At 34.5% G+C, this 16844-nt stretch overlaps 1 protein-coding gene across 5 annotated transcripts in view; it reads left to right on the forward strand.

Moving 5' to 3' along the window:
- The window catches only part of KIAA1715 (KIAA1715 ortholog), a 91113-nt gene that overhangs the window by 453 nt on the left and 73816 nt on the right, over positions 1-16844 (forward strand). For all 5 annotated transcript variants that reach the window (XR_827043.1, XM_010859793.1, XM_010859794.1 and 2 more), the window contains exons 2-4: positions 4856-4944; positions 6531-6572; positions 7278-7465. Coding sequence is in view for 4 of the 5 variants with exons in the window: in XM_010859793.1 (XP_010858095.1) it covers positions 4918-4944; positions 6531-6572; positions 7278-7465 (257 nt within the window). In the remaining variant the exon portion in view is untranslated. The remainder of the gene's footprint in view (positions 1-4855; positions 4945-6530; positions 6573-7277; positions 7466-16844) is intronic.

The following is a 16844-nucleotide window of genomic DNA, read 5'->3' on the forward strand; positions in this document are numbered from 1 at the left end:
GTTGAGCGGAGCACCATCCCTTTGGCCCACCTCTCTGTCCGAGCGAAGGGTCAGAAGGTCCTACAGTAAGCCATCGCTCTGCGTGGGTTCTACCCTTGTCATATTTTGCTGAGTTGTGCAGAGGCGCCGCGAGTGGGAGAGATCGGGAGGGACCGAAAACTGTCAGTGTCATACTGCTCGGCCCAGGCTTGTGGGCGTGGATTATGTGCTGCTTAGAGAAGCCTCTCTTCTGCCGTTGTACTTATTTGAGAGATGGTGGGGTGAAGGGAAGGGCGAGATTGCGTGGGTGTCATAGGCCTGGCAGAAGAAGAGCAACTCTAAACCGCATCAATAGTTTTAATTCCTGAATATTGTGTATGGGGATTAAGAGAAAGTTGGGATTGGTGCTCTCAGTTTTGCTGATGGTGCTCTCGCTGTACTAAGTAAAATCTATGACTCACTGAATTTTCCATTTTCCGTTTTTCCCAGTAGGCTTCTGGTTTGTGGTGCCCATTGTCGACTGTTTTCTCCTTTCTCTGTGGCCTGGGTGTCACTGTTGACAAAATTGTCACCACACAAAATTCAACAGCAGTTTGTGTGGTTGTGAGTAAGCTTCGTTTCAGGGATATGTTCAAACTGGCAAGGAATGCTAATTTCTTGTCCTCAGCAGCCCCCGTAGTTTAGTTTTAGGAGAATCAAGTTGATTTTGAACACATTTTTAAACGAGTGATGCATTTACAATTAGAATTTCAGTTTTTCTGTCATCTACTGGGATGAGCCCAATACTGTTAAAAACCTTGGTGTTCATATATTATTAACTTGAAAGAATATAAGGAAGAAATGGCTTACAACAGGTATGATTTGTTATAGAAATCTTTCCAATCAAATAGTCATTTTTTGAGTAGTATTTAGTTTAGAATGACTATTGACTTACCGTGAAGACTAGAACTTAATCATTAAATAATAAAAGTACACTTTTAGAAGTGTACTTCTTTTCAGTAATTTTATTTTTGAGCAATAAATGTGGTTTGGGATATTTCAGAATTGTCCTTTCAGTTAGGATATTTGGAAGTTAGAGTTCTAGAACAAACCCTTTTAATCTCAAGTTGAATAGTCCAGTGTGTTATAGAGGTTTCTATTGATGGTGACTGAATAGTTTTTACTTAAGTTTGGAACTTGATAAAACTAAACTTCCTTTGCTGTTAAAGGCCCTATAGGGTTATTTTAATGGAAGAGTTGTTAGAGTATTTTGCTTTATTTTTTATATTGGAGGAAACGAGAGCAATACACTTTCAGTTTAAAATGCAAACTAATTTTGTTTTCCAATTTTAAAATTATGAAACAGTTTCTTTATAAGAAAGTAGAAAGAAATGTGTTCCATATGAGAAGTACTGCTGTACTACATGTGTTTTCTGGTAATAGTAGTAATAAGTTCTATAGTTTATTATACACTTCATTATTTGTTGAACACTGTGCCAAATAATGTATGATTTCATTTAACTTATGCAACAATTATGTGAAGTGTATTTTCACGGCTAAACAAATGCTGAACTGAGGCTTAGAGAGTTTAGTTTATCCAAGATCGCATAGCTAGTGTGTGGTTGAGTCATATTTTGAATCCAGACCTTTTTTATTGCCTTATTTCAATATGACTTGAAGTAAGCTGAAAATTTAAGAATAACATGTCTCAAGATTTTAAATTCTGACACCTAAACCTGAGTGTGAATAGCAGTTAGTAGAAAGCATTCGAATAATATGGTGGGCATTGTTATTTATTGAAAAACACATTAGATGCACCCAGCTCTTATGGTCATGTCAGGTCCCATTATATCAAAGTGGAAGGAGACTCTTTGTACATGTTCATAGAAGAGTTCTTAGAATAGGCCAGTTGAGATTGAACCATCTGTCCACTCAAGGGCAAGCAAATCGATTTATGCTTCAGAAAAAAATGCTAGTAGTTTGATTCTCATGTATTTTCCCTGTGTTGAAAGGAAGCAGAGATGGACTGGAGAAAGGCAACACCCACAGCAGTAAAAAAACAATTTGTGTTGAGAAATTAGGATGTGTCAGACACTGTTGTAAATCCTTTAGAATGCTTTTTAACATTTGAGAGGATTCTTATCTATCACTGTTTTGCAGATGAAGATAATGAGTAACTGAGAGGTTAAGTACTTCATTTGCCTAAGGTTTCATAGTAATGTTAATGTTTCATTAATACCAAAACAATTCTCAAGCAAATAATTGATGTGAAAGTTGGTATTAATTGTAGTATTATGCATATATTTCATATGACATGTATTTTAAAAGTGATATGCAGTAAACAAGTAGAAGTAGTACTGAAGACTTCTTGTACCAGTTCTGCCCCTACCTGGAGGTACATGATTTTGCCACATCATTTAGCTTCTCTTCCGTATAGACTTAAGCATTCAAATTTAATCAAATAAAGGAATTGGGCTACATGATACACTGTACCAATCCTGGATCTTGTGTTTATAACTTTCCACTGCAGTAAGCCCGTTTACCAGATGTTTGAGAATGTCTGAGGTGCTTTTACGTACAAATAATTCAGTGTAATCTACAGAAAGATTTTATTTCTGATTTTGAGTTATTGGAAATAACTTGTTTATTTTTTTGGCCTTTTTTATTGAACTATAGATGATTTACAATATCATATAAATTGCAGGTATGTAACTTAGTGATTTACAATTTTTAAAGATTATTCTCGATTTATAGTTATAAAATGTTGGCTATATTCCCTTGCTGTACAATATATCCTTGTAACTTATTTGTTTTATACATAGTAGTTTGTACTTCTTAATCCCCTACCCCTAACTTGTTGCTTTTTAAAAAATCAAAAGTAAAATACTGTGTCTGGGTCTTCTATTAGTACTTACTGTCTTTGGGAACTTAGTAAATTATTTCACTTCTGTAGCCTCAGTTTCCTCATTTGTAAAACAGATTGATAATAGTATCTAAATGACAAAATTTATGAAAAACATTTGTTTTATGGCTTGCTAGAAGATTGAGTACTAAGCGTTTATATATTATTGTCATTAATTTCAAATGTTAAAAAATCTAGTTTATGGTAGCTATAAACTTGGAGGCACATCACTCTTTCAAACCAGAATGTGTAGGTCAGTTGTATACAAATCACTGTCCTATACACTATGCATACGTGGGATAATGTATACTTTGAAAGTATACAAGTTAAGTGGTTCATCTGAATCTTCCCTCCCCAGTCACATGTCTTGGTGATTTTTAGCATATATGGTTTTAAGATCTATTTAATGTCTTAGCTTAGAAATTTTTAGTTTTATTCATTAAAGTTCCTGCGTTTCCTACAACCACATTTTAGAAATTTGAATACTGAGTTACTATTGAAAGATTAATAATAATATTTAGATTGCAACTTAAATGTGACTTTATAGCATTGATTACATTTATAAACTGCAGAAATTTTTAGGATAGATGATAGATATTTCTGTCCATAAAAGTCACTTTGTATGTTTTATAATTAGATTTTTTGTTACTTCTGTAACCAAGAAAGTTCAAGGTAGGCATGCCTTATGCTAATTCCAACCTAAAAATAGTATTTCAGAGTGTATGTACTTACTTGGTACTGGCATTATTTTGTGATTACATTTATGGGTTTAAAAAAATGTAAGAATTATGGCCTAACTTTTTTGCATGGAAATGAAGCAGTTTTATATTGGTAGAATATAACTGTAACCTTGTAAAAATATGTAAGTTTGAAAATATAATTCAACTATTTGAATTTAAAAGAATTAAAAATTATATAATTATTGACTGGTAAATTGATTTAGGTTATAATATTGCTGATACATTTTTTAAATGTATGGTAATATTTAATATAGCTTCCCTTGTGGCTTAGTGATAATCTACCAGCAATTCAAGAGACCGCCTGCAACACAGGAGATGCCAGTTTGATCCCTGGGTTGGGAAGATCCTCTGGAGAAGGAAATGGCAACCTACTCCAGTATTCTTGCCTGGAGAATTGCATACATTTGAGACTCATAGAAAAACAACCAAAAGATGGGGATAGGAGATACAACTGCCTGACATGACACTTTAACTAACTTGAGGGACTCAAACAGAGTTTCAGAGAGAAATGCTTATTTGGGTGTTGACTGGTTCTGGACAGATCAGAAGTCTGAAGATAGAGTTCCTTTGGGTAATGTTTCTTCTGAGTTATTGGACAAATGACTTGATTTCTTTCTACTTAATTTTCTTATCTGTAAAATGGTAGTAATGAAGATTATCCTGTGAAAAGTGATACTACTATTAACTTTAATGTACAGAAAAGAAAATTATGGCTCAGAAACATTAAATGATATGCTCATTGTCACAGGTAGCCTTGTAACCCTTATTTTCTTACTCAGAATCCAGTTGACTTTCTATTATTGTAAAGTGATGTTATTTCTGAACATTGTAGAGCACCCCTAACTCCAAATAACTAGTTTAGTTGGGAGACAGCTAAATGATAGATATGGCTGTATTTAAGAATGTAGAATAAAAGTATAGCAGAACTTTTCTTGTAAGAACAACATAGAGGACCTACTTTAAGGAACAGAAAATTGCAAAGTGGTATAAATATACACTTTTAAAATGCCTTGCTACTTAAAAAGTCCTTCCAGCATTATTTTCACTTTTAAATATGTTCTGCCTTGAAAGAAAGATTTTTTAAAAGGTGGACTATCTGCAAGTCTATCTGAATTAAAATCTCACATAAGTGAAATCCAAGGAAATTAATATTTTATAGTATTTTATTTATTTTATAGTATTGCAACATTTAAATTTTATAGTGAGTATGCTGTATATTTAACTTAAACTTTAAAAATAATTTCTTTATTTCTAGCTGTGAATTCCTTTGGACAACTGATGATATTTATTATTGTGCCCAGTTTTTACAAATGAAAAATGGGTGGATTATTTTCTCGATGGAGGGTAAGTTAGTTTTCTTTACAACAGTTCCTAGTCTAATGTAAAAGTGTCCCATCAAGTTATTTGTAAAGATCTTTGTGGTGTAAACTTGAGTAGTAGTTTAATATTATCCCTAACTCTATTTAATTTTTTTTTTCCTTCTTGTGAATTTGTTTTTTATTTGGACTTTAATGGTTATACTTGCTTTATAGGTGTCTCATGTCTCTGTTTAACAGGATTATTTCACTTTGACTTACGAATTATTTTTATTTCTCTCTTTATACCTTCATGTACAAATGATTATCTTTTATTGTTTTCATAGCACCTAAATTTCAGTCTTACTTGAAAGATAGTTGAAATTATTCTATGCAGTACTTAATGTTTTTATAGGTTGTATCTTTTTGCTTAAAGCTTATCACAAATATTTACTGAAGTGATACTAGATGTACTTTTAGGAATTACTAGGTTAAACACAATTAAAAATAGAGTTTTATTTTATTGGCTAAGTCTTTAAATTTAGGGTTATAAAATATATTGGTAAATGCTCTTCTTTAAAATAAGGGAAGGTAATGTAGTCTAGGACAAACTGCTTATTTTTTTTACTCCTTTTTACCGTAGTAACGGAATCTAGCAGTACTTGATATACAGTTTAGTTTTTGAACTATTGCTGGAACTGCTTTGCTTTGGATTGACGTTTTATTGATACTGTCCACCCCGCCCCCCTTTAAAATCTGATAATTGAATTTATCTGTTGTTCCTTTATCTTTCTTGTTAGGTTGAACCATATGAAATTACCAGTCTTCAACAGTTCTGACTCCATAAACAGCAATTTCATATGGTTTAATCTAATATTAACAATTCCTGTGGGTGCTGCAATGAATTGATTATCATTACCCTGTTAGATGGTTGAGTATGTAATTAGTAATTATTTTTTCAAGTGTTATGTGAGCCATTTTGGCTGATTTTTATTTTAGGTGATATAAAAAATGTCTCTGAAAAACAAGCTCTGTTGTAATGAAGTATTCTTAGATGCCCTTTAAAAATCTGATCTTCAGAAAAGTACTTTAGGAATTCAGAATGAAGGTAGCTTATTGATTTTTGACCCCCAGCATCCTAAGTGAACTTATAGCAATAGTAGATCAGAACATCTTTAGTTTTGAATTTTTAAATAGAATTTATAGTTATAATTAATATAATTATTTAGAATTAATAATTTAAATAATAATATAATTCTTTTGAATAATCATATCTAAGAAAATTTCCCTTAAAGGAAAATTTAAACGAATTATCTCTCAATAATTTCTAAGTATGTTTGATTGGGGTTAACGAGAGTAAAAATTGAGCTACAGAGTTGAAAGTACTTTTGGGCCTAAAAATAAGTTAAATAGGAGCATCTTATTTCTTTAGTCTTGTGTAACTTTGTTTATACTTATAATTTTTATTTAAATCTAAATCTCATTTGTAAATAAACAGGAATACATATTGCTTGATAATATTGAAAAAACTTAGTTTTGGATTAAAATGTTCTTTTATGATTAAAAAAGTCAAAGTGTTTCCAAGTTAGTGATAACAAGCTTTAATGCTGTCTCCTATTTCTGTTTATATAACAGACGAAACCTTCAACTGTAGAGGTTCTGGAAAATATAGATAAGGTATGTTCTTTGGCTCTGGGGTGTTATCTAAATATTATTTTAGTATATATTACTTTGGAGACTAGATCTGGTATGGGAATTTAGAGGTGATACACAGTAAGCCTGAGAACGTTCATGGTAAAGTCCAAAGTCTTATCAGTGACTTAAGAACTCTGTGTCAAGTAATAGTGTAAATCAATGTTACACCATCATAGATAAGTAGATTATAAAATAGTCTGAAACTATTTATATCAGCTTGCAAACTTCACAGCTTTTTACAGTTTCTATCATAAAAAATACTTATTCCTTGGGAATATTGAGAATGATGAATAGATTGAGGGAATCTAGTATGGATCACTGTTTCAATTTTTATTAATCCTTTTTATAGTCACTTTTTGTTTGGCCTTATACAAAGAGAGTTACTACTTGTTTGTTTTAACAAATACTGAATATTGATGCCAATTTTATACCTCTTGAGCTTTGCTAGTTTGATAGGTTATCAAATATTATTTTTAAATATCTTCCATAAAAAGATTTGTCAAATCATTATAGGCATTTTAATATATTTTAAACTTCATTTTTAATTGTCTTTTCATATTATGTTCTGTTTCAAATATCAAGGTATTATATTTCATTGAATTTTAAGGGTTGTTTCTCTGTAACTTCTCTATCATGTTAAATTTTTTTTAAACAGTTTACTTTCTTTATGAATTTTTCTCTTCACAGGAAATTCAAGCATTGGAAGAATTTAGGGAAAAAAATCAGAGATTACAAAAATTATGGGTTGGAAGATTAATTCTGTACTCTTCAGTCCTCTATCTATTTACATGTTTAATTGTATACTTATGGTATCTTCCGGATGAACTTACAGCAAGACTTGCCATGACACTCCCATTTTTTGCTTTCCCGTTAATGTAAGTAAAATATTCTTTTTGTTGACTTTTCTTCTTTCTGACTAGATAGTTTTAATATAGTCAGTTTCTTTTTATTATGAAATATAGTACTGTTGCAGATTGAATAAATTTCCTTTTTTTTGCAGTTTGAAAACTGTTTCTTTAAAAAAGTAGAACAGTTGTTCTAAACTTTTATTTACAGTCCAGTGTACTTGAGGAATATGACCCAGTGACATTTGTAATAATGGTTCTATATGGTAATCTTTTTGTGATTCTCTAATAGATGGTCATGCGTCCTAAGAGTATTGGGCATGGAGTGGGCATTTCTGATTGTGGGTAATGGTAAGTGAGGGAATGCTTATAAAACAAAAAGAACAATTGCTCCAGTGATTCTGAATGTATTCCATTCTCCTGCTGTTCCCCTCTTTTTAGTAACTGCTATAAAGCAATTGACTCTTATTATAGAAATATTTTGTAATATAGTACTTTACAGGAGATGAGTCATGATTGAAAATTTTGACAGAAAGTTGAGTGAAAAATTTGTTCAGTCAGCAAATGTTTATAGGTACCAATTGTGTAGATGTTGGATTATTGTGGTGTATGGTACACAAAAACACTACACCTTTGTCCATAGATCTTAGACTGCATACATTAACTTAAGTATAATGAGTATTATGAGAGTGTCAAATGGTCTGGGAGCATTTGACAGGATCCCTAACACAGTCTGGAGTGGAGGTGGGGGTCAGAGAGGTGGAGGTGGGGGTCAGTCCTTTGTTTTCTTTATTACTGCTGCCACAAATTTAGTGATTTAAAGTAATACCATTTATTATATCACAGAAGTAAGTCAGAAGTCCAGGTAGTTTGGACTTTTTGCTTAGGGTCTTACAGGTTTAAATCAGTTATCAGCTGGCCTGGAGTCTCTGGTGGGAAGAATCTGCTTCTAGGCCCAAACGAGGTGTTGCCTGACTTCTGCTCTCTCTGCCTCTGATTTCCTATTTTGCCCTTGATTGGGAGAAACTTCTGCTTAATGGCTTAGCTGGTTATATTAGATCCACCAGGATAATCCACGTTAATCTTCCTATCTTAAAATCAATTGAGTAATAATTATATCTGCAAAGCCCCTTCATCAGTTCAGTTCAGTTCAGCTCAGTCCAGTTCAGTTGCTCAGTCATGTCCGACTCTTTGCGACCCCATGAATCACAGCACGCCAGGCCTCCCTGTCCATCACCAACTCCCAGAGTTCACTCAGACTCACGTCCACTGAGTCAGTGATGCCATCCAGCCATCTCATCCTCTGTCATCCCCTTCTCCTCCTGCCCCCAATCCCTCCCAGCATCAGAGTCTTTTCCAATGAGTCAACTGTTCGCGTGAAGTGGCCAAAGTACTGGAGTTTCAGCTTTAGCATCATTCCTTCCAAAGAAATCCCAGGGCTGATCTCCTTCAGAATGGACTGGTTGGATCTCCTTGCAGTCCAAGGGACTCTCAAGAGTCTTCTCCAACACCACAGTTCAAAAGCATCAATTCTTCGGCGCTCAGCCTTCTTCACAGTCCAACTGTCACATCCATACATGACCACTGGAAAAACCGTAGCCTTGACTAGATGGACCTTTGTTGGCAAAGTAATGTCTCTGCTTTTGAATATGCTATCTAGGTTGGTCATAACTTTCCTTCCAAAGAGTAAGCGTCTTTTAATTTCATGGCTGCAGTCACCATCTGCAGTGATTTGGGAGCCCCCCAAAATAAAGTCTGACACTGTTTCCACTGTTTCCCCATCTATTTCCCATGAAGTGATGGGACCGGATGCCATGCTCTTCATTTTCTGAATGTTGAGCTTTAAGCCAACTTTTTCACTCTCCTCTTTCACTTTCATCAAGAGGCTTTTTAGTTCCTCTTCACTTTCTGCCATAAGGGTGATGTCATCTGCATATCTGAGGTTATTGATATTTCTCCCGGCAATCTTGATTCCAGCTTGTGCTTCTTCCAGTCCAGCGTTTCTCATGATGTACTCTGCATAGAAGTTAAATAAGCAGGATGACAATATACAGCCTTGACGTACTCCTTTTCCTATTTGGAACCAGTCTGTTGTTCCATGTCCAGTTCTAACTGTTGCTTCCTGACCTGCATACAGATTTCTCAAGAGGCAGGTCAGGTGGTCTGCCCCTTCATAGCAGTACCTAGATAACTGTTTGTATAACCAGAGAATGGAAATGTTGGAGAGAGAGGGTGGGTATCTTGGAATTCTGCCTACCATAGCCTTCCTGAGGAAGTGATGTTTGAATTTGAGATCTGAAGGTTGAATATGTGTAGCAAGGGTTGTGTGATATGGTAGGTAGTGTAGTAGGCAGAAGGAATGGCATGTGTGAAGACGCCAAGGGAAGATAGAGCATGTAGGTTTAAAGAAGTGAAAGAAAGCCGAAGACTGGATTATGGAGAAAAATCTGGATAGTTAGGCGAAGGATATTTCTTGTGGGCCTTATAGTCCATGATAAGGATTTTAGCTTTTAATCTAAGAATAGTGGGCAGCCACTGAAGACTTTTAAGAAGTATGACATGATTGTATTGCTATCTTGAAAATACCACTGAGGCTACAGCATGGAGAGTAAATTAGAAGGGAGTAAGAAGGAAGGAATGATGCTAAAGCTGAAACTCCAGTACTTTGGCCACCTCATGCAAAGAGTTGACTCATTGGAAAAGACTGTGATGCTGGAAGGGATTGGGGGCAGGAGGAAAATGGGACGCCAGAGGATAAGATGGCTGGATGGTATCACCGACTCAATGGACATGAGTTTGAGTGAACTCTGGGAGTTGGTGATGGACAGGGAGTCCTTGCGTGCTGCGATTCATGGGGTCGCAAAGAGTCGGACACGACTGAGCCACTGAACTGAACTAAACTGAAGAATGAATCTGGAGCAGCAAGATAAAAGGTTATTGTAGCTGTCCGAGAGAGACATAGTGGTAATTTGCACTTGAATGGTGGTAGCAGCATTGAAGAGGAACAGATGGTCTGAATGAAGTGGATGGGTTGAAGAGATTTAGGAGGTAGAATTGAGGTAATATGGAGAGGTTCTTCGTGATTGGTTGGATATGGGGTTGGGGGGGTGAATTGCATCAAGGATAAAATTGAAGTTCATAGCTTGGGAAATTTGGCTGATGGTAGTGTCATTCATCTGAATAAGCAACAACATGAGAGCGAGCAGGTAGTTGACCCACTGAGACGGAAATACTTGTGTTCTATCCAGATAGAGCTGCCAAGTAGGATGGTTAAGTATGACTATGAAGTTCAGGAGAGAAATTTGAATAGAAGGTACAAATTTAGGATTTGGAAGTATATAAATATTAGTCAAAGCCATCATTTGTCTATTCAGTAAATATTGAGTACCTGCAGTGTATTAGGTTTGGAGCTAGCCCCCAGCAATAAGATCTTTGTCGTCATGGAGCTTGCATTCTGTTGGGGTTGGACAGACAAAAAATGAGAGACAAGTAAACAAACAAAGTTAATTTAGAGAAAGATAAGTGCAATGAGGGAAATAAACAGGTGATGTGATAGAGAGGAGTAGGATACTTCAGGATGGTCCAGAAGGCCTCTTTTGAGGACCTGGTATTTGAAGTGAGAACTAAAGTATGAGAGAGAACCAGTATGGAAACAGTTGGAGTATATGGAAGATTATTTATATATACAATGTAGAATAGCATGTATACCCACAGAGAGATATAGGAAAGGATTATCCTCAAAATAATAATGGTAATTTTCTCTAGGCTTTGGAATTTTAAGTAGTCATTTCTTTCCATTTGCTTTTTTGGTGTTATTTGAATTTTTAATATCAATGTATTTTTCAAATTAAAAACACAATTCCAAGAAGATCTTTCCAAAAGAAAATGCACAGGCTGTGAAGTATGACAGAGTATTACTTAGGCGAGAATCAAAAACATAGGTATATCTGGAATGTGTGAGGAGAGGATGAGCAATGGAGAGGAAGAGCAATACAAGGTGAGCTTGCACAGTCTAGGTCATGGAGATCACAGAGAGGAGTCTGAATTTCATTTTGGGTGAAATGGTAAATGTGTAAAGGTTTTAGTAGAAAATGGCATGATGATATCTAAGTTAAGATCATATGTGCTGTCGTAGGGAGATGGAGTAAGAGGAGGACAAGAGTAGAAACCAGGAGATCAGCTCAGAGGCTGTTATAGAAGTTTAATTTAAAAATGAAGGTGGATTGGACTTCCCAGTGACAGTAGAGATGAACAATGATTTGGAAATATTTTGGAAGTGAAACTGAGACAACTTGATGGGAAGAAATGGAAGGTAAGGGAAAAGGAGGAATCAGGGTGATAACAAGTTTTTTGCTTTGACATTTGGTGGGTAGGATCTTTTTCTTTGGGACTTCTATAGTAAACATGTTTGGTTTAGTCTTTAGGAACTCCTGGAGCTGATACAATTTTAACTTTGTGTGTAGGTTAAAGAGCCAAAAATCGAGTGCATGCATATTACAAAATAATTGTTTCTGCCATTTAAAAGTTTTTTCTTCTCTTTTGAAATCTATTGGAATGCTTCTTAACCCCACATGTAGTCACAGATTTCGTAATGCTGAGCTTCTTTCCCTTGTTTCCTTCCTATTTTTTTCCCTTTAAATGAAGAGAGAAAAATTTAGAAAGTGAGTAAGTGGAAATATTAGTTGATTTAAGTGTCTTTATATACTTAAACTTCACTTGACATCCATTTCCATATAAAAATTGATTTTCTGCTTATAAAAGATTTTTTATCTAGTTGTAAAAGAACGCCTGGCAGGGAACTCTACTGTGTTAATTTCAGTGCCTATCCATAGATTGTCATCAGCTATTTTGACTCAGAAGACTTTTTTTTTTTTCCCCAAATAAATCATACACTGTTTTTAAAAGTAAAAAATACTTAGTTTCTTTAAAAATGTTTGTTATTTCTTCCGTTTGATCTTTCCACTCTTTGAGTATGGAACTTTGTTATCCTTACTGTGTCCTTTTGCTTGTTCTGCATCAGCTACATCTAGTATTTCTTGGCATGTTACACTTCAGAGCTATTTCTCACTCTCTCATTCACATCTGTGACCTGGTTCTCTGCTGCAGTTTCTATTTCAGTGTGCTCGTCACTTTTGGAAGCATAGCCCAGTTATCCAACAAAGAATAGAACTGTCCTTCTGATTGATGACAGTCAAAAAAGCATGAAATAAAATACAGCAACCTGAGAGTGAATGTGGTAAATAGAAAGAAGACTCACCACAGGACATTTTCTTTTGAGTGTAATGTGAGCTGTTGCCCAAGCTTACCCCTGGACTTTTTTTCTTTGGAAACTTCTTTTTTTTTTTTTTTGAGGTTTTTTTCCTTTGGAAACTTTTTTTTTGAGGTCTTAACCAGGTTTTGCTTAAAGAAATGGAGGCAGAAGAAGCAATAAAATGCATTGCTTCACTCTCATCACTGTCTACATTGATTGTAAAGTTTAGACATCTACCTAATAACTACAAGAAGTGACTGCTGCCTCTGCATTCCAAGTTTCCCAAATGCTTTTACTGGCAGAGAAGTTATAGATTTTGGACTGAGCATATATTGCCTAATCATAACTATTCCCCAATTATCTTTTATTATAGAATATTTTATTATGTCTTCTTTTTAGGATGTAATATGGAGGGACTTGGTGAGATTCCAATCTATTGTTTTTCTGCTTTTCAGATATGATAATATATTTATATTTCTCTGATCTCTTTAACTGTTACTAAAACTGAAATTAAGGTGAACTGATTTCATAGGAATTATTAAGACTGCGTGCTCCATAGTGAGGGAAGGTTTGGGTTACAGTTAAATTTTTATATTTCTACATTTTGCTGGCTGATACATGCATTACCTTGGGAGCTGGCTCATTTTTTGAGTGAACAACCGTAAAGTTCATCTCTATCCTTAACTAACTCTTTGAGCAACCTTATAAATTTTTATTTCTGGATACCTTATTCTTACTAGTTAAACCTTTCTAGAAATTCCATTCAAAAGATCATTTCAGAGACCAATTAGCATAAAATGTTGACTTCCCCATAGGATTTAACCATGTTTTCTTTCCCTGTATGTGTGTTTTCCTCTTAAAATGAATTTATGAAGGGGAGAATTTAAGCAAAGTAACTGAGGAAGGTGGTTTTGTGCTGTTTGCTATGTTTTCTTAGTTTTCTGCTTGAAAGCTGTTTGAGGATAGAGCTTTGATCTTATACTGATACAATTTTTATGCCTCTTTCCCACTTTATCTTCTCCCAACAGCTTGTGATATATATTTCCTCAATCCATCTAGATAGCTAACAGACATAATTTGTAGCCTTTTGAGGAAAGTTAAAAGTTTGTTTCATGAACTCTAATAATAAAGTATCGAGTATAATAAAGTTCAGTTCAGTTCAGTCGCTCAGTCGTGACTATTTGCGACCCCATGGACTGCAGTACACCAGGCCTCCCTGTCTATCACAAACTCCCAGAGCTTACTGAAACTCATGTCCATTGAGTTGGTGATGCCATCCAGCCATCTCATCCTCTTTTGTCCCCTTCTCCTCCTGCCCTCAATCTTTCCCAGCATCAGGGTCTTTTCCAATGAATCAGTTCTTCACATCAGGTGGCCAAAGTATTGGAGTTTCAGCTGCAGCATCAGTCTTTCCAATGAATATTCAGGACTGATTTCCTTTAGGATGGACTGGTTGGATCTCCTTGCAGTGAAAGGGACTCTCAAGTTTTCTCCAACACCACAGTTCAAAAGCATCAATTCTTCGGCACTCAGCTTTCATTATAGTCCAACTCTTACATCCATATATGACTACTGGAAAAACCATAGCTTTGACTAGACAGACCTTTGTTGGTAAAGTAATGTCTCTGCTTTTTAATATGCTGTCTAGGTTGGCCATAGCTTTTCTTCCAAGGAGCAAGCGTCTCTTTAATTTCATGGCTGTAGTCACCATCTGCAGTGATTTTGGAGCCCGCAGAAATAAAGTCTGTCAGTGTTTCCATTGTTTCCCCATCTATTTCCCATGAAGTGATGGGACCAGATGCCATGATCTTAGTTTTCTGAATGTTGAGTTTTAAGCCAACTTTTTCACTCTCCTGTTTCACTTTCATCAAGAGGCTCTTTAGTTCTTCTTTGCTTTCTGCCATAAGGGTGGTGTCATCTGCATATCTGAGGTTATTGATATTTCTCCCGGCGGTCTTTATTCCAGCTTGTGCTTCATCCAGTCCAGCATTTCTCATGATGTACTCTGCATAGAAGTTAAATAAGCAGGGTGACCATATATAGCATTGATGTACTCCTTTCCCGATTTGGAACCAGTCTGTTCCATATCCAGCTCTAACTATTGCTTCTTGACCTGCATACAGATTTCTCAGAGGGCAGGTCAGGTGGTCCGGTATTCCCATCTCTTTAAGAATTTTCCACAGTTTGTTATGATCCACACAGTCAAAGGCTTTGGCATAGTCAATATAATAAAGTATCTCTCATCAACTATAGTTGTAAAGAAGAAGGTATCTGAACACCTCTTGATATTTACTCAAGGAGACTACTTAGTTTTTGTAGGTAAGAAAATAATTTTGCAGGCATCCCTTTTATAATATTGATAGCTATTAAAACATATATATTCACTTGATAAAATTTTGTATTTAAAGAATTATGTACTGAGACATAATTAAGAGACAAATCCTATTCTTGGATAGGGAGATTCAGTATTGTAATGAGATTGGTTCTCCCTAAATTAATCTAAAAATGTGTAATCACAATAAAAATACTAAAAATCTTGGTACACTTATTCCATAATTTTTAATGGAAAAGTAAGCAAATAAAAATGTCTTGAAAAATCTAGAAAAGGAGCAGATGTCTACCAGGCTTCAGATGTATTATAAAATTTCATTAAGTAAAAGTTTGGTCTAAATAGAGACACAGACCAAAGGAAGAGAGACACAAGAATCCAGAAATAAATCTCCAAAGGAATTTTTATTGCATATGGTTTTTATACATGATAAAGATAACATTTCAACTCATTGGGGGAAAATGGTATTGAGTTATATCTCCCTTTCCATTATAAAATAAAATTAAAAAAATAAAGCTTGTATATATGTATGGAATTTAGAAAGATGGTAACAATGACCCGATATATGAGATAGCAAAAGAGACACAGATATAAAGAACAGACTTTTGGACTCTGGGAGAAGTCGAGGGTGGGATGATTTGAGGGAATAGCATTGAAACATGTGTGTTACCATATGTGAAGTAGATGACCAGTTCAAGTTCGATGCATGAAGCAGGGCACTCAAATCCAGGGCACTGGGACAACCCTGAGGGATGGGATGGGGAGGGAGGGGGGATACATGTACACCCATGGCTGATTCATGTCAATGTATGGCAAAAATCACCACAATATTGTAATTAGTCTCCAATTAGTTAATTAAAAAAATAATTCTACTCAACATTGTTTAATAAAAAAATTATTTTCTTAAAAAAATAAAGCTTGTTCATTATACCAATATAAATTATTTTTGTTTGAATGTGAAAATAACTCTTGCTAAACCCTTTGATGATTAAATAAACTGACAAAATAGTCAACATAGTTATAAATACTGAGATCTGTATTTTTTCACTTTTAGCTTTATATATTGCTAAGTCTCATCTTAAAACATTTCAATAAATTGGATGGGTTTTGTGCAGTTGTTAGAAAGAAAGCACTTAAATTTGGCAAAAAGGACCAAATAAGTAAAAACTCCTTTGCATATGATTATTGCTAAAAAATCATCAGAGATTTATGGAATGTTAATCCTTCAGTAAAAATGAGGAAGGTTTATGTTGTTTGAGTTTTAGACATTCTGCTGCATTTTAACGTTTATCATTTTTAAATTCAGTACAGTAAAAACACTTACTATGAAGGATTTAAAATGTTTACTGAATCTAAGGTGTAGTTCTGTTTTATTGAAACTCCAATTTTTCATGTTAGAGCACCTTTATAAATTTACAGTGCAAGTCACTGATAATATTCAACAGAAATTCATTCTGACTTACTTTTCAAATAACATCAGATTCATTCAGAAAGGAACAACAGAAATAATTTAATGAATATGAGTTAAGGGATTTTAGTATGTCTTAGTATTACTATCTTAGAACTGATTGTGTATATGAACTTAACTGATTTTCTGTACTAGTTTTGTATTCAACCATAATAATTGTCTTATTGTTTCTTTTTAAAATTTTACTTTTTGACCCTTTTTATTTTATATTAGGGTGTAGCCTACTAACAATATTGTGATAGTTTCAGGTGAACAGTTTCTAATAAATATTTTAGTTGATTCTTTGAGAGTTTACAAGTATGCAATCTTATTATTTGTAAATAGCAATAATTTTACCACCTCCTTTTAGATTTTTTGACTC

The sequence above is a fragment of the Bison bison genome, unplaced genomic scaffold (assembly GCF_000754665.1).
Source record: "Bison bison bison isolate TAMUID 2011002044 unplaced genomic scaffold, Bison_UMD1.0 scf7180017864460, whole genome shotgun sequence".
NCBI classification, from domain to species: Eukaryota; Metazoa; Chordata; class Mammalia; order Artiodactyla; family Bovidae; genus Bison; species Bison bison.